General features: G+C 42.8%; 1 protein-coding gene across 1 annotated transcript in view; it reads left to right on the top strand.

The window, feature by feature from the left end:
• kcnh3 (potassium voltage-gated channel, subfamily H (eag-related), member 3) overlaps positions 1 to 24,783 on the top strand; it is a 717,440-nt gene that overhangs the window by 232,153 nt on the left and 460,504 nt on the right. Inside the window, exon 2 of the mRNA XM_078227725.1 lies at positions 17,546 to 17,779. Within this exon, the coding sequence (XP_078083851.1) occupies positions 17,546 to 17,779 (234 nt within the window). The remainder of the gene's footprint in view (positions 1 to 17,545; positions 17,780 to 24,783) is intronic.

The following is a 24,783-nucleotide window of genomic DNA, read 5'->3' as shown; positions in this document are numbered from 1 at the left end:
TAGCAGGTCAGCTTCCACTGATGTGTTGGGTCCTTTATGTGCAGGGAGCTCCTATTCATGGATCCACCATGTAGGCCCACATGGGGCAGAAGCCACAAATCTTTGCAATTTAGTATTTTTGCATTTTATTTCTGCTTTGCTCTTGCTGTTAAGCCTATGTTGACTACTATGTAGTCCTTGGTGGAGACGAGGGTGTGGGGGGGGGACGGGACGTGGTCACAGGAAAGGGCAAACACCCTCACCTTCCTAGTTTGGCAGGGGCGTGGGACCCAAAGCAGTAGGGAGACAGGAGAGAAGGTTGAGGACAGCACAGAAGTTAAAGAGAATTAAATAGTAAAGTTATTTTGTATTGAATCTTACTTTGTAGACATTGATTTAAACCTAAATGTCATTATCTACAATATAAAGTAAGCTCCACTCTGTGAAGGTCTTAGATGATTAGTTATAAGTGAGCCTAGAGATGTGTTCAGATATTGAAAGTAAAATGACAAATTGCAAAGGCTGAACCTGAGCTGTATCTTCTGGTCTGGTACTATGCAATATCAATACTGTTTACCATTCTGTTGCTGCTTACATTTCAAAGAGCTCCAAGTACAATGTCAGTAACATTTGCAATTTTGCTCCAGAGATTGTGCATCCTGTAAAAAGATTTATATAGCTCCTTTCACAGTTCATGACATCTCAAAGTGCTTTACAACCAATGAAGTACTTTTAAAGTGTGATTACTGTTGTAAAATGGAAAATATAGTCATAAATTTGTGCACAGAAAACTTTCATAACCAACAATGAAATAAGGACATGTTTTAGTGATGTTGTATGAGAGATAGCTTCCAGCTAGGACACTGGCAAGAAGTACGATCATTTATACTCAGCTGAAAGGGCAGATAGGGTTTTGGTTTAGCACCTCTGACAATGCAGCACTCCTTGCAATGGAGTGTCAGCCTATATTTTGTTCTTAAGTCCTCGAGTCCCAAATATCTAAACATAAGTTTGTTGGCAAGTGTTCTGCAAAAGCCTGACTTTTTAAATAAATGTATTTAGGAAATAGAAACTGACCACTGTGTACTCCACAAAACCAGACCTACTGTTTAATCTGTTCAAGATTCTCTCAGCCAAATGTAAAAATTCTAACAACATTTATTTTAACTATTAGTAGATGGGATAAGATTAATGACATTATGGGCAGGTTATTGCTTTTGGGTTGGGCCCATGACTTCGGGGTTGAATAGGAGTCCCAGCCTTGCACTGTGATAGCAAAAGCTACCCAAACCCAGGATTCTGCCTGAATTGACCAATTAGTGGCCAGAGGGCATTCTCGCTGCCCTATTGAGGAAAGTAGCAGGCTCTACAGCATTAAAAGAGCTATAGTCTACTTTTGGAGGTAAGGGAGAGGGCATCTCCATCTCAAGGCATCTTCTCAGCAACTTTGATAAATGTGAAGAAAAACAGCCTCAGCTCCAGGCCACCATTGTGGAGGAGCTGTGTTCAAATGGATAGAGAGGGCCTGAAAGGTATCCTGGAATGTTAACTGCTACTCTATTCCCGACACCAGCAGGGTTGCAAAAATCCAATTAACCTCTGATAATTGGTATGACAGTACTGCCACCCCAGGAATCAGCTTCGTAAACCTTTGCTGCATTCCCTCTATAGCAAGAACACCGCTCCTCAGATAAGGACACCAAAACTGCTCACAATGCTCCAGGTGTGGTCTCACCAATGCCCTATACAATTGGCGTATCTTTATTCCTATACTAATATCCTCTCGCTATGAAGACCAACACATCATTTGACTTCTTTACTGTCTGCGCTTACTTTCAGCGACTAATGCACGAGGAACCCAAGGTCTTACTGAGTATCCACCTCTCTCAATTTACATCCATTCAAATAATAATCTGCCATCCTATTATTGCTACTGAAGTGGATAACCTCACATTTATCCACATTATGCTGAAACATCTCTGCGTTCGAGTGAGTCCAAGTCCAATAAATGTGGCGTGGTTTTGTCTCTGACAGGATTCCATTCTTTGTCCTGGAAGAGAATTTCTGAAGGCCAGTCTTGAGAATAATGGGAGATGAGCTTTAAACGATCTGTATGTGACCAGTAACCATTATGTTAGACCAGCAAATGGTGATCTCATTTCAAAAAACAGAATTTAAACAAGAAAAGGGGACATGAGAAGACTTTGGCGGATAGGGTTAAAGAGAATCCTAAGGCGTTCTATAGGTATGTCAAGAACAGAAGGTTGGTTAGGGCAAGTTTAGGGCCAGTTATAGATGGCAGAGGGAAGTTATGTGTGGAACCGGAGGAGATTGGTGAAGCATTGAACCAATATTTCTCTTCGGTGTTCACGCAAGGGGACATGAATATAGCTGAGGAGGACACTGGGTTGCAAGGGAGTAGAATAGACAGTATTACAGTTGATAAGGAGGATGTGCAGGATATTCTGGAGGGTCTGAAAATAGATAAATCCCCTGGTCCGGATGGGATTTATCCAAGGATTCTCTGGGAGGCAAGAGAAGTGATTGCAGAGCCTCTGGCTCTGATCTTCAGGTCGTCGTTGGCCTCTGGTATAGTACCAGAAGATTGGAGGTTAGCGAATGTTGTCCCATTGTTTAAGAAGGGGAACAGAGACTTCCCCGGGAATTATAGACCGGTGAGTCTCACTTCTGTTGTCGGCAAGATGTTGGAAAAAATTATAAGGGATAGGATTTATAGTTATTTGGAGAGTAATGAATTGATAGGTGATAGTCAGCATGGTTTTGTGGCAGGTAGGTCGTGCCTTACTAACCTAATTGAGTTTTTTGAGAAAGTGACCAAGGAGGTGGATGGGGGCAAGGCAGTGGACGTGGTATATATGGATTTTAGTAAGGCGTTTGATAAGGTTCACCATGGTAGGCTTCTGCAGAAAATGCAGATGTATGGGATTGGGGGTGATCTAGGAAATTGGATCAGGAATTGGCTAGCGGATAGGAAACAGAGGGTGGTGGTTGATAGTAAATATTCATCATGGAGTGCGGTTACAAGTGGTGTACCTCAGGGATCTGTTTTGGGGCCACTGCTGTTTGTAATATTTATTAATGATCTGGATGAGGGTATAGTTGGGTGGATTAGCAAATTTGCTGATGACACCAAAGTCGGTGGTGTGGTAGACAGTGAGGAAGGGTGTCGTAGTTTGCAGGAAGACTTAGACAGGTTGCAAAGTTGGGCCGAGAGGTGGCGGATGGAGTTTAATGCGGAGAAGTGTGAGGTAATTCACTTTGGTAGGAATAACAGATGTGTTGAGTATAGGGCTAACGGGAGGACTTTGAATAGTGTGGAGGAGCAGAGGGATCTAGGTGTATGTGTGCATAGATCCCTGAAAGTTGGGAATCAAGTAGATAAGGTTGTTAAGAAGGCATATGGTGTCTTGGCGTTTATTGGCAGGGGGATTGAATTTAGGAGTCGTAGCGTTATGTTGCAACTGTACACAACTCTGGTGCGGCCGCACTTGGAGTACTGTGTGCAGTTCTGGTCCCCACATTACAGGAAGGATGTGGAGGCTTTGGAGAGGGTGCAGAGGAGGTTTACCAGGATGTTGCCTGGTATGGAGGGGAGATCCTATGAGGAGAGGCTGAGGGATTTGGGATTGTTTTCGCTGGAAAGGCGGCGGCTAAGAGGGGATCTTATTGAAACATATAAGATGATTAGAGGTTTAGATAGGGTGGATAGTGATAGCCTTTTTCCTCTGATGGAGAAATCCAGCACGAGGGGGCATGGCTTTAAATTGAGGGGGGGTAGTTATAGAACCGATGTCAGGGGTAGGTTCTTTACCCAGAGGGTGGTGAGGGATTGGAATGCCCTGCCAGCATCAGTAGTAAATGCGCCTAGTTTGGGGGTGTTTAAGAGATCCGTAGATAGGTTCATGGACGAAAAGAAATTGGTTTAGGTTGGAGGGTCACAGTTTTTTTTTTAACTGGTCGGTGCAACATCGTGGGCCGAAGGGCCTGTTCTGCGCTGTAATGTTCTATGTTCTATGTTCTATATGAAAAAGGGACATATTTTTAAGATTTTCTTGCTTCATCCCTTGTTGGCATGGCAATTTAGATAGCTTTTCTTCTGCACTTTTTCTTCATAAAATCATCAATTACATCATTGTAGGTAAAATTTTGTAAAGATGCACTTTCAATCGTCAATATCACCAAACTTGTCAAAAGTTCCTGAGTATTATACTTTGCAAATAATTTTTCACTCTTTTCAATACAGAGAAAGAACGTTCACTGGTTGACAGGTATTGTTAGAAATATTTTCAGAATGGTTTCCACATTTGGAAACGTTGCCTACAAACCATCATGTACAAATCTGTACAAATCAGATCTCAAAGCATGGAGCTCATCATTACTGATGAAATAAATGAATTGTTCCACTTCATCTGCAAAAAATATTTGTCTATGTCCTCCTGGTAGAATTCATTTAATTCCTTATTGCAGTAACTTTTAGCAACCTCATCCAAATTTCTGTTGAAAAGCTTGCAAAATAAATCAACAATTTTCTTCAGAGATTCACATCTACTCTGCAATTGCGCCATCATTATGTCACAAATAACATTAAGAACTCTCACAACACCAGGTTAAAGTCCAACAGGTTTATTTGGAATCATGAGCTTTCGGAGTGCTGTTCCTTCACCAGGTGACTCACACCTGATGAAGGAGCGGTGCTCCAAAAGCCCGTGATTCCAAATAAATTTCCTTTGTACCAACAAAGTTCAGTTTCGAACCAAAACAGCATTTGCATGAGTGGACCAGCTGGTGTCACAAATTCTTCTTACCTGTGTCTGCTCTGAGCATGATTGCAAAATATTCCACCGATACATGGAAAGGCGTACGGGTTTTGAACAAAGTCAAAAAAATGTACGACTGCCTCACATGATTCAGCTGCAGCATTACAGATTAAATTCAAGGAGTGACTGGATCATGGGATGAATAATGCACAGGGGCTTGCATTGTTTAGTCTTGCTTGTAGACCTGAATGTTTTCCTGCCATATTTGCGGCATTATCGAAGCTCTGTCCACGACAATTTTTGATTTCCAAACCTAAATTTGCAATGATTTCAAAAACTGTTGTTTCCAGACACTCAGAAATGTTGGATTGGACAAAACAGAGAAATCGCACTTCAACTTCACCATCGCTGGTCACATATCTCAAAATTAATGTGAATTGGTCCACATGACTCACATCTGGTATTGAATCAACTCTTATGGAATAGTATTTAGCATCTTTAACTTCATTAGTGAATTGGTTTCTGAGCTGCTCTGCCATTTTTGTGATGAAGTCATTGTAGGTTCTGTGCGTTAAAATGTTGGTCTTTCTTGAGCAACAATACCGAGAGCTTTTCAAATGCTCTTTGAGAAGCTCATCAAATTCACTGAAATATTCAAGGCAGACTAAAAAATTACCTCTTCGTCTTGACACCGATGACTCATCATCTGTTAGAGTTCTTTGAAGAGATAACAAATAGGTTAGACCAAGGAGAGCCAATGGATGTTATCTATCTTGACTTCCAAAAGGCCTTTGACAAGGTGCCTCACGGGAGACTGCTGAGTAAAATAAGGGCCCATGGTATTCGAGGCAAGGTACTAACATGGATTGACGATTGGCTGTCAGACAGAAGGCAGAGCGTTGGGATAAAAGGTTCTTTCTCAGAATGGCAACCGGTGACAAGTGGTGTCCCGCAGGGTTCAGTGTTGGGGCCACAGCTGTTCTCTTTATATATTAACGATCTAGATGACGGGACTGGGGGCATTCTGGCCAAGTTTGCCGATGATACAAAGATAGGTGGAGGGGCAGGTAGTATTGAGGAGGTGGGGAGGCTGCAGAAAGATTTAGACAGTTTAGGAGAGTGGTCCAAGAAGTGGCTGATGAAATTCAACGTGGGCAAGTGCGAGGTCTTGCACTTTGGAAAAAAGAATAGAGGCATGGACTATTTTCTAAACGGTGACAAAATTCATAATGCTAAAGTGCAAAGGGACTTGGGAGTCCTAGTCCAGGATTCTCTAAAGGTAAACTTGCAGGTTGAGTCCGTAATTAAGAAAGCAAATGTAATGTTGTCATTTATCTCAAGAGGCTTGGAATACAAAAGCAGGGATGTACTTCTGAGGCTTTATAAAGCACTGGTTAGGCCCCATTTGGAGTACTGTGAGCAATTTTGGGCCCCACACCTCAGGAAGGACATACTGGCACTGGAGCGGGTCCAGCGGAGATTCACACGGATGATCCCAGGAATGGTAGGCCTGACATACGATGAACGTCTGAGGATCGTGGGATTATATTCATTGGAGTTTAGGAGGTTGAGGGGAGATCTAATAGAAACTTACAAGATAATGAACGGCTTAGATAGGATGGACGTAGGGAAGTTGTTTCCATTAGCAGGGGAGACTAGGACGCGGGGGCACAGCCTTAGAATAAAAGGGAGTCACTTTAGAACAGAGATGAGGAGAAATTTCTTCAGCCAGAGAGTGGTAGGTCTGTGGAATTCATTGCCACAGAAGGCTGTGGAGGCCGAGACGTTGAGCGTCTTCAAGACAGAAATTGATAAATTCTTGATTTCTCGAGGAATTAAGGGCTATGGGGAGAGAGCGGGTAAATGGAGTTGAAATCAACCATGATTGAATGGTGGAGTGGACTCGAGGGGCCGAATGGCCTTACTTCCGCTCCTATGTCTTATGGTCTTATGTCTTATGGTCTTATGTCCCCTTAAAGGAAGTCCCAAAGAAGACAGCAGTTTGACTGTGGCCACAACACGTCTCAGTACTTTCTTCCAGTAAGAACACTCCTTTTCAAACAGCCAATAACGCAGAATCAATTCTTCCAGATAATTTACATCTTTGAACGAATGCACACATAGCTTTAACATGTACTTTGGAAGTTTCATGATCGGAAATATCTCTTCCAACATTTCTCCAGTTAGAGTATCTGTCAATGAATGCTTGTTTCCCTTTACTAGAGTCAGGGAATAATTTGCAACCTTAGAAGTTTCAGAAAATATCAAACAATTTTGAATTTTTTGTCATCTCATTTCTCTTTACCCTCAGAAAATGGGACTTATGAAGACTTCTAACCTAATTTTGGCCTTCAACCTCAAAATATTTTCTCAATTTTTCCATATCACTTACATTTTCTGGTTTATTTAGTATAAAATATTCTATCATTCCCAATGGAACAGATTTTGACCATAATGCAATGGCTTCAGGGTAGGTTTCTCCCTTCACTTCCGCTGCAGAAGATTCAGCTTGAGCAGTATCTTGTAGTTCCATTCCCATTTCAGAGTCCACTTCTTGTTCAATTTTTTTCAGGCGATGTGGTTTCTCCGGAAATCGGCAAACCTAAGTCATTACATAATTCACCCGTACTTTTGGTAAATGAGGATGAATGTGCGGTTTGTGCATTGCTAAAAGCTGCAAACTTTCTAAAGTAAAATGCCAAACTGTCTCTTTGACTAGCATCATCCTCTTGCCTTGCCTTCAATTTTCTGCACTTTTGACTGCCAGATTGATAGTGTCACTTCCTATTGACTGATCTTTCTTGATTTTAACAAATGAATTTTCTGAAAGAGCAGGCTTTTTTTGCCCTCCTCAGCTCTGGGGTTCAAGTTGCTGGTGCTCCTTGAAGAGTTTGTTGCTTTTCTGGCTCACTAGCTATGTATGACCTCAGCTTCATCCTCAGTCTTGGTCATAAATTGGCTTGCCTTTTTACAGTTAGGTTACCCACCTACCCTCCTCAGCTCTGGCCTGGGGGTCAAGGCTACTCCTTTCAACAACTGCCGGCATGCACCTGCCCTCCTCGCTTGCATTAGTTGCTGATAGGCTCATGAACTTATCAGCAAATCCAGGCTCAGGCTCTGGTTGATGCCCCAAAGTTCCCAGCCTGCATGGAGCCCCTCCCAGTGACAGGCTGGCCAGCAGTGTGAAATATGCGCTTAGCTGCCCAATCGTTTGGTGATTTTCTCAATACCCCCTCAAGATGAAAATCGTCTAACAGGAAACCACATTGTGGCTAATCAATCTAAGATCAGCACCATATTTGGAAAAGGAAACTGTGAGATGCCGCATTGAGGGCAGTCGTGTTGATCTGTCTTTTAATCTGTAAGAACTGTCCTCAGAAATGCATAGCAGCAGCAAAAAGGGACTGTAACTTCTATGCCCTAAGAATCAGAGACTGTAACATTACAAGGTCTCCAGGCCCATTTCTTTTTGGGTTCTTTTTGCGATTCTGAAGTCCAATTTCGGTGGATAGAGTGGAGTCGGAGTGTTTTCTTCTGGGGGGCTGTGGGACAGCTGATCATGCATGATCTTGCTCATTACTTGCATCCGGGCAGGAAATCTCCCTCCCTGCAATTACTGACTGTCCTTCATTAAGTGGAGATGCCGGCGTTGGACTGTCCTGTCTGGAGACAATACACATCTCTTTAACCTGTGCTTAATGCTCCCTCCACTCACATTGTCTGTATCTTTAAGACCTGGTTGGCTGTAGAGATTTGCATTCTAATCAGTATTCTGTAACTTGATTTTGTGTCTCTGTGCCCTGTTTGAGGGCAGATTTCCACTCCATCTGACGAAGGAGCAGCGCTCCAAAAGCTAATGGCATTTGCTACCAAATAAACCTGTTGGACTTTAACCTGGTGTTGTTAAAACTCTTACTGTGTCCTTCATTAATCCATGCCTTTCAAAATGATGATTTATACTATCTCTCAGAATATTTTTCAAATAATTCATTCATTACCTAAGTTAGGCTGACTAACCTGTGATTACTCAAGTAATTCCTTCCTCCCTTTTTAAACAACATTAGCCATCCTCCAACATGCGTAGCCAGGCGGCATTATGTTCCCATAGTAGCCTGGAATTCATTTCATTCAGGCTTGGTGATTTATTCACTTTCAAGTGAACATTTTATTATTTCCCTCTCATCACATTCATCTCATCTAGTAGCTCACACTCATAGAATCCCTAGTGTAGAAGGAGGCCATTTTTTACAGCAAAGCTGACCCAGTAGAGACAATGTTCATCTTCTGGTTTGCCTTTCCAGAAGAAGATCATCCACAATCTTGTTGTTTTTGTTGGTCTTCTCCTGCCAGTCATCTCTCGCTCAGCAGTGTCACTGTTATGGCAACAGAGCTCCCGGGCTATGATGGCAGTGTGACATTCAGATCTGTTGCTGTTGAGGTTGTCCATAAGGGTCCTGATCTTCCAGGTCCCAAACTTTATTTGGGTGGGTTTGGGGTGGAAGATGTCTGTGTATGGATTCTTTTAACATTTTAACATTGGGTAGTCATTTCACACCAATTACCACACAGTCCCAGTGGAGCAAGTTCTTGGCCCAGTGGCAGGGAAATCCAAGACGACTGGAACTAAATGCTGGTTGAAGAGCAAGGTGCGCTCTGGGGACTCCTGCACTACGTGCCTGACCCTCCTTGCCTGTATGGTGGTCACTAATTCCCTCTGTGCCTCCATACCCCTAATCTGTGGAGTGATCACACTCAGAAAAATATTATCCAAAGCTTATAGCCTTGCAGATGAACTGTAGTGATGCTATCTGCTTTCAAGCTCCAAAACCAGGAGCACAAACTCCTTTAACTGATGACACTCACTCCATATGTTCATTGTCCAGGACATGGGAAGTATCCTGGAGGCAGTCCCACATGTATCCTGAGTTCCCACATGCATCTCAAAGTTCCCAATGGCTTAGGATATGTCCCTTGCTTAAAAAGCAAAAATAAAATTACAATACACATCAGACAGTCACCTACTTGTGACAGCACTTCTTGATTTATTTTTACTGTTGCGTTCCAGCTGCTGGATTACCTGCAGGTCCTGGGAGCCTTTACCTCCTGCTGCTCCCCTCTCTCTCCCACAAGTCTGCTTCAGGGCCTGACTCTATCTCCCATCACCTTTGCTCTCCTGCAAGTCCGTTTCAGTGCCTGGCTCCATTTCGCGCTGCTCCTCTCACTCCCTTGTACATCTGCTCCAATTACTGGATCACTGATCGCATAGATGGAAGCGTTATCACTTTAGCACGATGCTGGGGGCATTTTGGACCAATAGAACTGTGGCCAGCATTGGCCAATGTATTCATAAGGAGGGAGAATTTTTGAATATGAAAACCATCAGGGCACTTTGCTCAAATTAGGATTATTAAATATAAACCAGATCATGTAAAAATTCAGGACAAACTAAATAAATTAATGATGTTTATTTGGGGAAAAATGTAACAATAGATCAAGAGTACAATTATTTCAATACATTTAATCAACTTGCTTCTCAGAAATTTCTTTAATTAACCTCAAAATTCATTGAATTCATAAATTCACTGAAGTGGAAGGAGATTGGCCTAATTGTTGCTGTCACATCCTGGTGCATACCAATAAACTACAAATGCTTGACCAGCTTCAAAGAAATGGTCGCTCAAAAACAACCCTGAATTTCAGCCTGTTGCCAAGGAGTTCACAAGATGTTTACGGATGAGGAAGGTTTTTTTTGGTTGTCCTTAGTTCATCATTCCAGCAAGACATTTCGTTCCCTTACAGAGCCTCTGCTCATGTATTAGCTAGTTGCAGGGGTTTGACCTCTGCTCTGATTTGTGAAGAGTTTCCTGGTATCAGTCCAACATGACGGGCGGAATTCTCCCAAAAAACTCTTGTTGAATTCGCAGGAAAACTGGAGTAATACACGCTGTTTTTTCAGTGGGAGTTCACACTAGAATCTCCCACACTCTGTGCAATGCAAAGGGCACCAGCGTGAGTATCATTAAAGACTAGGGGGCGGGGCCTATTCCCACCAGGAGGCTGAAACCAGCAGGCATGCGCAGTGGACCCGAACTGTCAGCCTCCTATTTGCTGGCCAGCTCAATCGCTGGCCAAACTGGGACCCCCGCAGTGCTGTCCCCCCTTCCAGGGTGCCCGTGCCCTGGGGGCACCACCCCCCACCACCCGACCTCCTGGGTATCCCGATTTTCCCCCCTTTCACTCCACTGGGGTGAAAGTGGGGACCTACTGTAAACCCCGCTGGAGTGAAATATTTCTGGTGGGGACGAGGGAGTGGGGGTGGCTAGCGTGCCCAGAAAATTCAGTCCCAGGCCCGCTTATTACATTAAAATTAGATTTAAAATATACTAAAATTACTTACCTGGTCTTCCCGTGAGATTCTCCCACCACGCTGCGCCAGAAAATTAGCCCCTGACTTTTCCAATAATATGAACCTAAGTCCCGTTGTTACGTTATCGCAATTTAACTTGAAGTATTATTCCAGATTTACTTTTTCCTTTCAACAATCTTATGTACCTTCACAAAATCACCTTAGACATGCACCTTTCCACTTTCTAAGCCCATTCTAACTGAAACAGAGGGAGCTGCCGACAATTTCTCTGCACTGCACTCCACGCTTGAACTGAATGCAATTTTAATGGTGTGATCTGAACAGAGCACTGAACAGTTTGGTTATTACCTGCTCTGATTTATATTCTATTGTTTTAAATGTAAATGAGAGTTTTGGGTCTTTTTTTGCCCAATTAGGTTTCTCTACTCATCTTCTGAAGACAAGAATAGAAGGATCAAATTACTTAATTGGGTGCTTCTGTTGCAGAACAACATTCTTGGGATGCACACAGCAGGAAATCATGGGCCTGTATTGTCTGATTTGCCAACTCTTTAAAATTAATGGTTAGAAATATCAGCAGTTGCGAGCCCACGATTTTCCGGACCAGTGCTCCCTATGTGTTCTGCTCCACACCTGTTAGGAGAATTGGCTCTCTGATTCCACAAAGATCAGGTAGAAGTTTAGGTTAGTGGATGAGGTTTCAATCAAGTGGGCTGCTTTGTCCTCAACAGTGTGGAACCTATTAACTGTTGTAGTTAAATCCATCTAGGTACGTGGGGCGTGTTCCATCATACTCTTAACTTGTGCCTTGTAAGTGATGGAAAGGCTTTATGAAGTGAAGTGTTGAGCAACACATCGCAGAATGCCCAAACTTTGGCCTGCTAAAGTTGCAAAGTCATGTATTTGGCTGTTCCAGTTCCATTTTTGGTCAGTGATTTGGTCAGTTGATGATGGGAGGATTCATCATAGTAATGCCAGTGAATACACAGGGAGATGGCTAGGCTCTCTCATTGAAAATGGCTATTGTCTAACATTTAAGTGGCAAATAACAATTACATCACACACCAACCCAAGCCTGGATGTTGTCCAGGCCAAGTTGCATGCAGGAATGATCTATTTCATTATCTGAGGAATTGTGAAGGGATCTGAGCTTTGTGAAATCATCAACAAACAGGCCCTTAGGATGGCGACAAGGTGTCTAGTGTATATATCTGTACACAAAGCAGACACTGTAAATGCGAATATATTTTGCAAACTACCATCATGTGGAACTTGTGTTCTCCTCAAATGGAACCTATTATCCCATGAGTTTATTTTCTTTAAATAAATTATTGGCATCAGCCATAGAGGATAATGAATGATGCTGGGTTTATGAAATGCATAAAGCTGCCAATATAGGGGAAATGTTGGGAGCAAATTTTAGCTGAATTATTATTGGCAGAATGATGCATGTATGATTTTACTGATGGGGTTTAATACAAGGTGTTGTTCAGTTTAGTTGTGGATCCTTAATATAAATTACCACACTAGTCAGTGACCACTTGACATAAAATGGTTTCTCGATGTGCTTTGCTTGTTGTTAAAATTGTAATATGGTGCAATCATTATCAACTCTCGCCTTTTCTATTGTTGCCAATTTAGCTAATGATTGAATTTCTTGTATTTGAATTTTTAATTTTATCTGTTAACACAGAGCATGATTCCCACAGTCCAAGATAATTTGAAACTAATTAGACAATTGTTTAGCAAAGAGACTGGCATGAAGGCTGAATGAGATTTACTGAATGGGTTAATGATGCTCTTTTCAGTAGCATATCAGTTCCATAAAATTATAGTCGTGCTTCTCCTTTAGATGTACAAAATTTCCCAAGATTCGTCTACAGTTATAATGAGCAAACGTGACTCCACTGCACATACATCACCCAAATCAGTGTACTGCAGCTTCCCAAAGGAACGCGCACTGTTCATTATATTAATGAGTTCCTCCCATAGTAAGCCAGGTTTGAAGCAAGACTGAAAGAGAATTTCAGAAGGTGTAATCAATGTCTGTTTACTAGGCAATGCTAATATTTTCAGATTAATATCTTGTAGAAATTATTTAGCATTCCTGTCACCAACTTTTTTTAACATTTGCCAAAAATTAAAAATCAGACTTTTTTGAAAATTATTTTAGCAGTTTTTATACAAGCAGAATGTAGGATCATTTACAAAATTACTTTCTAGGGGGTATTCTCTCTCACAGACTGGCTATACAAAAATTGTCAATACGATATTAATAAGAAAAATGTTGTTTGCATCCAAATTATGATGCAATTGACACTTTTCAGGGTATTTTCTCAATGAAATGCCTGTTCCCTGGTTGGTTCCAGAATATGTTTTTCTAAAAACTGTCAAAAATACACTTCATGAACTAATTCTCCATGCTCCCGTTGCCAATTTGATCTGTCTGATCTATCTGAAGGTTAAAATCTCCCGTGATTATTATAGTAACTTTATTACAAGCACCCCATTTTTCTTGATTTATACTCTGTCCTACAGTGCAGCGTAAAAAGTCCACTTCTTCCTTTTCGCTACTTCTAACCTCCACCCATTCACCATGATCCTCTGAGCCAAGATTATTTCTCGGGCCCGGGACTGATCTCATCCTTTATTCGCAGAGCTAACCCACTTCCTTTTCCTTAATTCCTGTCCTTCTGAAATGTTAAATACTCTGGAATATTCAGGTCCCATCCATGGTCACTTTGTAACTCTTTCTGTAATGGCAATCATATCACACAGTTATTTCTATTTGTACGATCAATTCAACTATCTTGAGGGCGATTCTCCCATCTGCTGCGCTAAAACATGTGCAGTGGACCGGGAGATATAAGCGGCACCTGATCCGCGGGATCTGCACTGGGTGTGCAGTCCCGAACGCATCTCCCAGCACCGGATTTCCGGTGCCACCAGCTCCACGCCAGAAATAGGCATAGAGCTGCATTATACATACAGGGGGCAATTTAAACATAATTTGAATGTTATTATTGGGCCTGCACTGAATTCTCCGGGCCCGCGAGTGTCTCCCTTCCCCCCCCCTCTCCCCACCCCGTGCCAATGGCCCCCCACCGCCGGCCTCCGGATCACTGGCCTTCCCGATCGCTGGCCTGCTGTTTATTCCTGAACCCCCTCCTGATCGCTGGCCTCCCAACATCCCACCCCCCTAATTGCTGACCTACCGGACCACCCCTTGGCCAGCCCCAATCTCCTCCCCCGATGGCCAGCCCGCCCCCCGCCCCAATCACCCGCCCTCCCCCATCGGCCCCAGTGCAGTGTGGCAGCGGATCCCCATACTCTACCATCAATTGCACCTCGTCCCCTTGGTACTGCCCAGTGGGCAATACCAGTTTGCCCCTTGGGCGGTGCTAGTGTGCCAGGCTGCCCAAGGGGCAGCCCTCTCCCTGTCCCCGACCTCCGGGGGGGGGGGGGGTGGCCTCAATAGCCTCTGTGCCCACCAGCGATGTGAGGACGCCATTTCTCGTCAGTGGGGAACAGTTGTAAACCCCGTTGCTGGGAACCTCTCATAGCAGGGGCAGGGACACTAGTGGGCCCGGAGGCTACCATCTTGGGCCTGTTAAATATATTGAAATTGATATTTACTCTGGGAAAAAAAGGACCTGGGAGAGGCACCAAATTCTCAGAGTTAAGCACTTGGCCACACTTCACTCAGGCAAAGATGCATCTTCAAACTAATTTCTTTATACGTCTGTTAAACCTTCTGTTCTTAAACTAGTGGGTATTCCAGTAATCTGAGTCAACTACTAGCTTGGGAACCCGTTCTAGTTAGCTACCGAATTAATTAACTCTGTAGCTGCCTCTCAGTAGGAAAATTTATTTTTCACGGATTGACACTGAAACTACAAATTACTACTCTACTATAGTCTGGTTAAATGCTAAATGCAAACTTGACTAGATTTTAGAAATAGATCAACCTTAAAATTCTCTCATTTACCAAATTCCCCAGAATAACGCATTTGGTCTCAATGCACTCAGACAAAGCTGTTCCTTTGTGCGACTTCTCACAACCATTTTATTGGCCTATTTGAGAAAATGTCTGCCTTTATAGCGAGAAACAGTTATTATTTAAGTTTCATGATCAGCAATGATGAAGGACTTCCAATCTGCATGGTATATGACTTGGAGGGTAACTTGGAGGTGTTGGTGTTCCTGTGCACCTGTTGAGTTTATCCTTCCAAGTTGTAGATATCACATTTTGGGACGTGCTGGCAAAGATGCTTTAATGAGTTGTTGCAGCGGATCTTGCAGATGGTACACGTTGCTGCTACTGTGCACCGGTGGTGATGGATGTGAATGTATCGAGTGTCAGTCAGATGGGCTGATTTGTCCTGGATGGCATTAAGATTCTTAAGTATTATTGGAGCTAATCATGGTCATGAGTATTTCATCATTTTCAGGAGGTGAATCTTGTAGAATAGACAGCCTCTGATTTACTCATGTATCCACAATATTCACCTGGCTGGTCCAATTAAGTTTCTGTTGAATGATGATACTCAGGCAGTAGATGATAGAAGAATTGAGAATGGCAATGGCATTAAATGTCAAGAGAAAGTGATTAGATTCCCTCACTGCTGACCACATGAGGTACGAATGCTACTTGCCACATAGCAGCCCAAACCTGAATATTATCTCGGTCTCACTGTATTTGAGTATGACCGCTGCAGTGTCTGAGAAGTTGCAAATGGAACTGAACGCTGTGCAATCATCTACAAACTTCCCCACTTCTGATCTTATGATGAAAGGAAGGTAATTGATAAAGCAACTGAAAATGGTTAGGCCTAGGGTATTACTCTGAGGAGTTCCTCCTGCAGCAACGTCATGGGAATGATATGATCGGCCTCCAACAACCACAACTATCTCCCTTTGTGTTAGGTATGACTCTACCTGGTGGAGCGCTTTCTCCCTGATTCCCATTGACTTCAGTTTAATTTGGCTCCCTGACTTTGCACTCAATCAAATGCTGCCTTGATGTCAAAGACAGTCATTCTCACCTCGCCACTGGAATTCATCTCTTTAGCCATGTTTAGACCAAGGCTATAATGAGGCTAAGAGCCAAATGGCCTTGGCAGATCCCTAACTGAACATTGGTGAGGAGACTATTGATGAGTAAGTGCATTATTGATGACACCTTCCAACACTTTATTGATGATCAAGAGTAAACTAAAAGGGCAGTAAATGGACAAGTAGAATTTGTCCTGCTTGTTGTGACAGGACAAACCTTGGCAATTTCACACTTTGTTGGGTACAACTTGGCTGAAGCGAAGGTCACTTTTGGTGGACCACATGTCTGCAGCCTTCACCACCACAGCCAGGATGTTGTTGGGGCTCATTGCCATTTGTGTTTTCGGTGTGCTCAGCCGTTACTTGATTTCACATGGACTGAATAGAATTGGCTGATAACTGGCTTCTGTGATGATGGGGACCACAGGAGTGCACAATGAGGTTACAGATTGTGGTGAAGTAAATTCTGCTGCTGATATCCCACAGTGCCTTGTAGATCTACAGTTTTGAGTTGTTATATCTGTCCTGAATTATCATTCTCAATAATTTGGCACAGTGGTCATGTCACACGCACCATGATGGAGGATATCTCCAGTGTGAAGAATGGACTTTGTCTCCCCAAAGACTGTGTGGTGGTTACTCCTACCACTGCTGTCATAGACAGTTGCAGTTGTGACCAGTAGATTGGTGAGCTTAAGGTCAAGTATGTTTTTCCCTCGTGTTGGTTCTCTCACCACCTGATGCAGGTCCAGTTTGGCACAAACTGAGGGCCTCTTAATAAGTCATACACTAAACATAATATATTCTCAGTCATTCGACAAAGTGGTGTTTGACATGGAAGAATACTGATTCATCAGCTGAGGGAGGTCAGTATGTGATAATCAAGAGGCCTTGAGACTTTATTGGATATGGAGCCAATGTTACAGATCCCCAGGGTCAGTGTCTCTTGACTGCTGCAGAACAGAACATATACAGGCCTGGTGTTGGAGGAATCTTGAACATAGGCATTTTCTTAGAACTGTACCTTACTGCCAATTTCAGATTGCTGCTTGACTAATCTTTGGGATAGCTCTCCCAATTTTGGCGCAGCTGCCCCGGTGTTTTGCAGCGTTGACAGAGTGTGTCTTTGTTATGAGAAAATCCATTGTTTATGTCAAACAATCCATCTGGTGTTAATTTCTTTACATTTTTGTAGCAGTTTCGTACAACTGAATGGCTAGGCCATTTAATCAGGCAATTAAAAATCAACAATAACTGTTTTTATGATATTCTTGACACTTAACATTGCTGTGAGTTAATTTCCTTAAACATTTTTAATTATCTTGAAAAAACAGTTAAAAACCATGTATCTTTTTCAATTCAACAGACAGCAACTTTGTTCTGGGAAATGCTCAGGTATTGAACGTCTATCCAATAGTATACTGCTCCGATGGATTCTGCGAACTGACTGGCTATGCCCGAGCTGAACTCATGCAGAAGAGCTGTGCTTGTAAATTTCTCTATGGAGTAGAAACAAACGAAGCCATGAAAATCCAGATCCAAAAAGCACTGGATGAGAAGCGTGAGTTCAAGACTGAACTGATCTTCTACAAGAAGAGTGGTGAGTAAACTAAAATAAATTCCGTTTCACTAAGCTTACTATTTTTATTTTAAACTATACTTCCATCTTCAAATTGCCTTTTGGCTCTTTTCCCTTTTCCCACTCAACTGTCACCTGTGCCAATGTCATTTCTCACTGAATAATGGCCCTAATTTTAATGGGAGATGCAGGGGAGCCTGAAATCTACCAAAGGATCAGTAAGGCCGAAGATGTGAACACTCAGACAATTTTAACATTAGGGCCTTGTTAACATAGTTAGCTCGACATCCCCATCGTCAATACAATGACCCTATTCTTGTTTCAGTGCCTTTGTGGAATGTCTAAAATCCTGTCATATCTGACCCTTCTGTATCTTATCCTGGGACAGTAAGAATGGAATATCCAACTTTTGGAATAAAATCCCAGTAGGAAGTCAGAGTTGCCATTGAATTGTACCAAGGAATTGAGTTGATTGTTCCTGTTTCATTCTTTTAAGCTGTCTGCGTTAACTCTGTTATTTTTTGTTGTTGGTTTCATATTTATCAACTGTCCAGAATTTGAATTAATATATCATCAACATACATTTCTTTGAGCTAATTTGTGTAACAGAATGACTCCTCAGAGTGCTGTGCAATGGATTGCGCAAGAAAACAGGATAAAAAGCAGAGAAGGGTTGGATAATTGGCATCACTGTTGGGTAGACATATCTTTAAAATGGTTTTGAAAGTAGAGAAAGGTATGACAAAGCAGACTTGTTAATGAAGTTACAGAAGGTGGGAACATGGTGTCTAAACGAACAGCTGCCAATGGTGAAGGGAGGTAACTGGAAACAAAGAATGAACCAATGCAGGAGCAGCAGGTCATGGAGGGAAAATGGGTGCAGAAGATGGCTTTGATTGGGCAAGGCATGAGGATGGATTTAAGCAAGTTTATTATCTGGAGCAAGGTGAGTACAGAGGTACTGAATTCACAGCTCAGAATGTTTAATTTTTAAAGTTTATTTATTAGTATCACAAATGGCTTACATTAACACTGCAATGAAGTTACTGTGAAAATCTCCCAGTTGCCATACACTGGCACCAGTTCGGGTATACTGTGGGAGAATTTAGCGTGGCCAGTACACCTAACCAGCACATCTTTTGGACTATGGGAGGAAACCAGAGCACCCGAAGGAAATCCACACTGACATGGGGAGAATGTGCAGACTCCACACAGACAGTGACCCAAACTGGAAATCGAACCCAGGTGCCTGGCACTGTGAGGCAGCAATGCTAACCACTGTGCCACCGTGCTGCCCGAATGTGGGCTACAACATTATTTATGAATTGTAGTCAAAGCAGGAAAGCTGGTAAGAAAGTGTGTAGAGAAATAAAATCTAAAGGGGATAGCAGCATTGAACTGCAAGTAGCAACACAGAGCAAGAGATAAGGATGGAGGTGGAAAGTATTTGAGAACTGGAAGAGGGTGATTTTGATACAAATTTTATTTTGGGCTGAGGAATGTGGTGAGAAAGCTGAGCTCGGATAGAGCAGCATTGCAGGGTTTTATATATTTTTTTGCCTTGGCCCGAATCGGCAGCCAGTGATTTATATAATCCCTACGGTGCAGGAGGGGGCCATTCGGCCCATTGAGTCTGCACTGACTCTCTGACAGAGGCCCTTCCCCCCACCTATCTCCATAACCCTACACATTTACCATGGTTAATCCATCTAACGTGCACATCTTTGGACTATGAAAGGAAACCAGAGCACCCCGAGGAAACACATGCAGATATGGAAAGAACGTGCAAACTCCACAGACAGTCACCCATGGCCAGAATTGAACCCTGGACCCCTGGCGCTGTGAGGCAGCAGAGCTAACCACTTGCCACCATGCCGCCCTTGTTTAGTTATGGGTAAGGCCAAAGAGGATGACTTCTGTTTTGTCAACATTAAGCTGGAGGAACTAGAAGTTATCAAATTCGTTGTCACTACAAATTACGTGATTTGGAAGATGGAACTAGATTCAAAACTGGCATTAGAGGCTATCAGAACCAGTCAGTTTGATTAGACAACGGGACTGAAGATTTTTAGAACCATTTAATTTTGTTTCATCAACTGTGATTGCTTGAAAACTTGGTGCAGAAAGGTTTAGGGTGAGCTGACAGTTTCTAAGAGTTGCAGTTATTTGACACTTGTCCTGAAAGAAGTTACATATAAATAAACAAGCAGCTAAAGAGTAATTTTTAAAAACTTATCATGCTTCTCAAAGGCTCTTTATGAGATGTCATGCCATTGTCATGTTATTTACTTTCTTCATGGCTGGCTGTAGTTGTTTATTTGAGATAAGAAGACTGTTCCCCAGTGCGGATTAATTGGAAAGTTTTACTTGAGCATTCGTGTAACTATACTTGTAGATTGTCAGGACATGGGAAGAACATAAGGAGTGGGTTGGAATGATAAGTTTGACTTTCATTCTGTAAATTATCTGCATTAGACTGTATTACACTTTTCCTTTGGCATACGTTCACATACATACATTGTTTTACCCTTTTTGGGCAATAGTGATGGAAGTATTCCCGAGCTGATTATCAGCCAACGGGAATGAACCACATTATGAATGATCCATCCATGACCAACAAATCCTGACGTTGGACTTGAACCCAGAGCTTCTAGTCCAGAGGTAGGGGTGCAACCATTGTGCCATAAGACCTCCTATTACATTGAATTGGTTGAGGGTGATTAGAGGGTGAGTTTGTCATTGAGCTCAGTTATGTCCTGTGGCTTTGAAAGTTTTTTACAAATTATGAAAGTGGTCCCTTTGTTACCATCAAATAATTGAGGAAATTGCATGCAATAACCTGAGTGGAGAGGTGACAGTGGACAGAATCCTGCTTTTCTTATCTGTTCCTGCATGTAGTAGTAAGCCATTTAGACAGAAAATGTGTGCACTTATTTTGTGCTGACTTATCAATCAGATGATTATTATTGATATGGTTACCTAGTGGTAAAGAGGCCTGGTGTGTTTTAAGGCTTGAAGTTGGGCACTGGATTGAAAGATTAATAATTTGGAGGTGGAAATATCTAGAGGAGTGGTGACTATATTAAACTACAGAGATGGCCTCAATCATTAGGTATGCTCTGATACCCCTTTGAACAGTCACTGAACAGTTTCTGGGTATCTGTCATTTTCGCAAACTCTGCCTTGTAGTCCGATTTCAAAAGCAGTTGGAACCACCTCCTCAGTAATATCCACTGTTACAAACACCCCCAGAAGAGGCTTTCCCAAAGTTTTTGTTCTGGGTGAGACCCCTCAATTTGTCGACATTCAGCTGTGTTATGATACTGTGCCTTTAAGAAAGGTATTTGCGCCATGTTTCTGATGGAAGTATTTTTTAGCAGTCCATTCTATTATCAATGCCACTTTGTCTATAACCGGCAAACCTACGTGTCGATTCTGCAGAAGCATAATCGATCTTAATAGCTGGAATGCTTGTTTAAATCTGGACTAATGCTGTTCTGTTATTTTAGTGTTTTCCCCTGGGGTTTCTCAGAGTAGGACTTGATTCGGTTGATCGACAAGTAAGGTCATGTGACTGGGCACGGCTTGGCTCACAGAGAAAAACCCAGTTCAATTGCTATTTGGGATCTGTCGAGAGCAGAAAAAGCTCTGTGTCTCTCTGGAGATTGGAGACAGGGACCTACAGGAAATAGCTCTATTTCTCTGAGATTCTGGTGTTTGAGATTATCTCTTTCTCTGGAGACTGCTGTATGGGAGCCAGAAGACAGGTGTCTTTCTGGATCTCTGTCCAGAGGTGTTAAATAGCTGGAAATCTAGCACCCATGTGAGCATATCTGTGCTTGGCGCTAACTGGTTCTGAAGAGGGATGTATGTCTATGGGGATATTGCCTAAATTGGAACTCAAGAGATAGTTAGCTGTTAAGAATTACAACTTGTTATGTTTAGGTATTTAAATTGGTAAACGTTATGATCATTCTTTTTGTTATATTCTAACTGTGTTCTTAAATGAACCTTTTTTAAAAATAAAAACTACCGAGTGGGTCAATAGAATCACACCTGGAGCTTTTTGCTCGCACTAATGCCAAAATCAAATAAAGTTGGGGTCTAGGATAACTTCATAATGTACTTTGGAGTTTCTGATCTGGTCCCTAACATCTGGATGACTCCTCCCCCTCCCCCCACCCTGCCAAATTGTTACGCCCTAGATGAGAAGGGATGAATTGATTCCTATCAAACAGTAAAAAATAGTGGGAATGGGACAAGTAATTGTAAAAAGACAAGTCTTCAGGCTTTGTGGAATTAAGCAAAAGTGAAAGAAAGTAGAAAGTAGTGAATTTTTGCTCCCCCCACCCCCCACTTCTGTTGTGCGAAAACGCGCTGCAGTGAAATTGGAAAGTGTCGGCAAGTATATTTAACCGTCGCTTGGTCGTATGGGACTTAAATATTACTGAGACGAGAGAACATGTTGCTGACGTTTTTGGTCTTACCAGGACAATTACAAGAATACCAAATTTCAAACAATCACAACAATTTATACCACAGAAGAAAAAGTGTACTGATTCATTGGAGTGTAAGAAGTGTATTTAATTATTACACAAAGTGTATTTATTTAGGGATGTTTTGTTAAGTGGAGTATATATTTCTCCAATTTTAAAAATGCGCCCAGCCTACCCCACCAACAGAAAATATTGGAAATAATTGTTCTGAAATATTTTCCTATATTGAGACACTTTTTAATTCCACCCTGAGAGAACTCTGGAGGATACTGGCCACGCTGTGAGAACTCTGGAGGATACTGGCCACCCTGAGAGAACTCTGGAGGATACTGGCCACCCTGAGAGAACTCTGGAGGATACTGGCCACGCTGAGAGAACTCTGGAGGATACTGGCCACGCTGTGAGAACTCTGGAGGATACTGGCCACGCTGAGAGAACTCTGGAGGATACTGGCCACGCTGAGAGAACTCTGGAGGATACTGGCCACGCTGAGAGAACTCTGGAGGATACTGGCCACGCTGAGAGAACTCTGGAGGATACTGGCCACGCTGAGAGAACTCTGGAGGATACTGGCCACGCTGAGAGAACTCTGGAGGATACTGGCCACGCTGAGGTTGAGGCTTAGAGAGGAATACAAAAAATACAATGTATGCATTTGTCCTTCCTTCTTTATCAGCAATCTGGAGAAACCTTCTGCTGCTGTAAAGGGGCAGGGATGAATTGCTGCATTTTATACATTAGGTGGCTCTGCAGCTCATTATGAGTCTAGGCCATCAAGGCAATCCCAGCAAGCATGGTAATTTCATAAAATGTTCAGTGTTCAATTAAGTCCACACAAGATTCCCCAGTGGAATTCAGTTATGGGCTATACATTGGGAACACAGATTCAGTCAGTTACCCTGAGGCTTGGTTCAAATAGGAGAACTACCAGTATCTGGTTGTGATATCACAGACCCTACACAATATACGACACCAGGTAATCTTCTCGTGTTAGACTTGCAGGCGAGTGTCATAAGCCCAGCAGCTTCCTTTCCACATTTCATGCCTATCACTCACATGCATTCTATTACTATCAGGTAATCCATTGCATCAAAGATCGGCAAAGGCTGATGTCGGGCAGGAAAAGCAGCTTTCAAACCGCCCAAGGCAATGGTAATGGATCTTTAAAATAAACTTCAAGTCATGGGTCCCATGACATATCGCTGGTGGGGGCAGCCTGTATTCTCCTGCCCTGCAATCAACTCAGACACTCGATGATCCGGGATGCCACTTTTAAAGGCTGCCGCAGTGCGTAGCAAGCAAACCTATTCACCCAAGTGCCCCCCCAGCACCACCTTGGCACTACCCAGGTATTTCCTGGGCATAAAATGGGCAACTCCTGCACACTGCCTGGGCATCAAAAGGGTAAACACAGTAAGGAGTCTAACAACACCAGGTTAAAGTCCAACAGGTTTATTTGGTAGCAAACGCCAGTAGCTTTCGGAGCGCTCGCTGCTCCTTCATCAGATGGAGTGGAAATCTGCTGCGAGCAGATTTCCACTCCATCTGACGAAGGAGCAGCGCTCCGAAAGCTAATGGTATTTGCTACCAAATAAACCTGTTGGACTTTAACCTGGTGTTGTTAGACTCCTTACTGTGTTTACCCCAGTCCAACGCCGACATCTCCACATCATCAAAAGGGTATACATAGGCACTGCCTGGACATCAAGTTGGACCCACCTGGGCACCATCCAGGTGTTGTTCAGGCAATGCCAGGGTAGTTTCCAGATAGGGCCAGGGTAGTGCCTGGGTAGTGCCTAGGCAGTAGCAGGGTATTGCCCAGATAATGCCATGGTAGTGCATGGGGGCTGCCAGGGTAGTGCTAGCCTAATGCCACTCTGCCATCGTTCTGCTATAGATGGATTTTTTGACACGGGGTGATTCTGGCGTTCAGGCCTGATAATGATCAGTAAAATTATTATAATGAAGTTCCTGACGTTGATCATCGGGAAATGCGACCCATTACCGACAGGGATAGGGAACAATCATTTCAACATAAAACTCGATTTTGCACTTCTCATGCTATTTTCCGTTCCCTCACCAAACCCACCCCTCATGAACAGGAGTGAAAACTCTTGGCCCCAGTTTTCTTGGATCTGATTTGCTTGTTCATTCTAAAGAATCTATATTAAGGTAGTAAGCTTAAAAATGTGATATCCTCATGAGAAATTTTTTTTATAACAAAAGCACCTTTTAAAATTATTTTCCAAAACAAATGTGAAGTGGAAATCACGGCCGTGATGCTCCCAAAAGCGCTGAATTGGTGGAAAAAACTGTTCTAGATCTAACTGTTTCTCGCTTGAATCTCCCCGCTCTGTGCTCTGCAGAGGTCCCAATCGTGAATCTTATTAAAAACCCAGGAGGGGCGGGGTCTATTCATGCCGGAGCCTGACATTTCTGGAACTCTGCGCATGAATAGTGGCTGCGATCTGTCAGTCTCCCCAAATACCCAGCTCAATCACTGGCCGGCCCGGGACCCCTGCAGTGCTG

Source organism: Mustelus asterias, chromosome 14 (assembly GCF_964213995.1).
Source record: "Mustelus asterias chromosome 14, sMusAst1.hap1.1, whole genome shotgun sequence".
Taxonomy (NCBI): domain Eukaryota; kingdom Metazoa; phylum Chordata; class Chondrichthyes; order Carcharhiniformes; family Triakidae; genus Mustelus; species Mustelus asterias.
The sequence above is the reverse complement of the archived record's forward strand: the minus strand, read 5'-3'. Positions and strand labels throughout refer to the sequence as shown.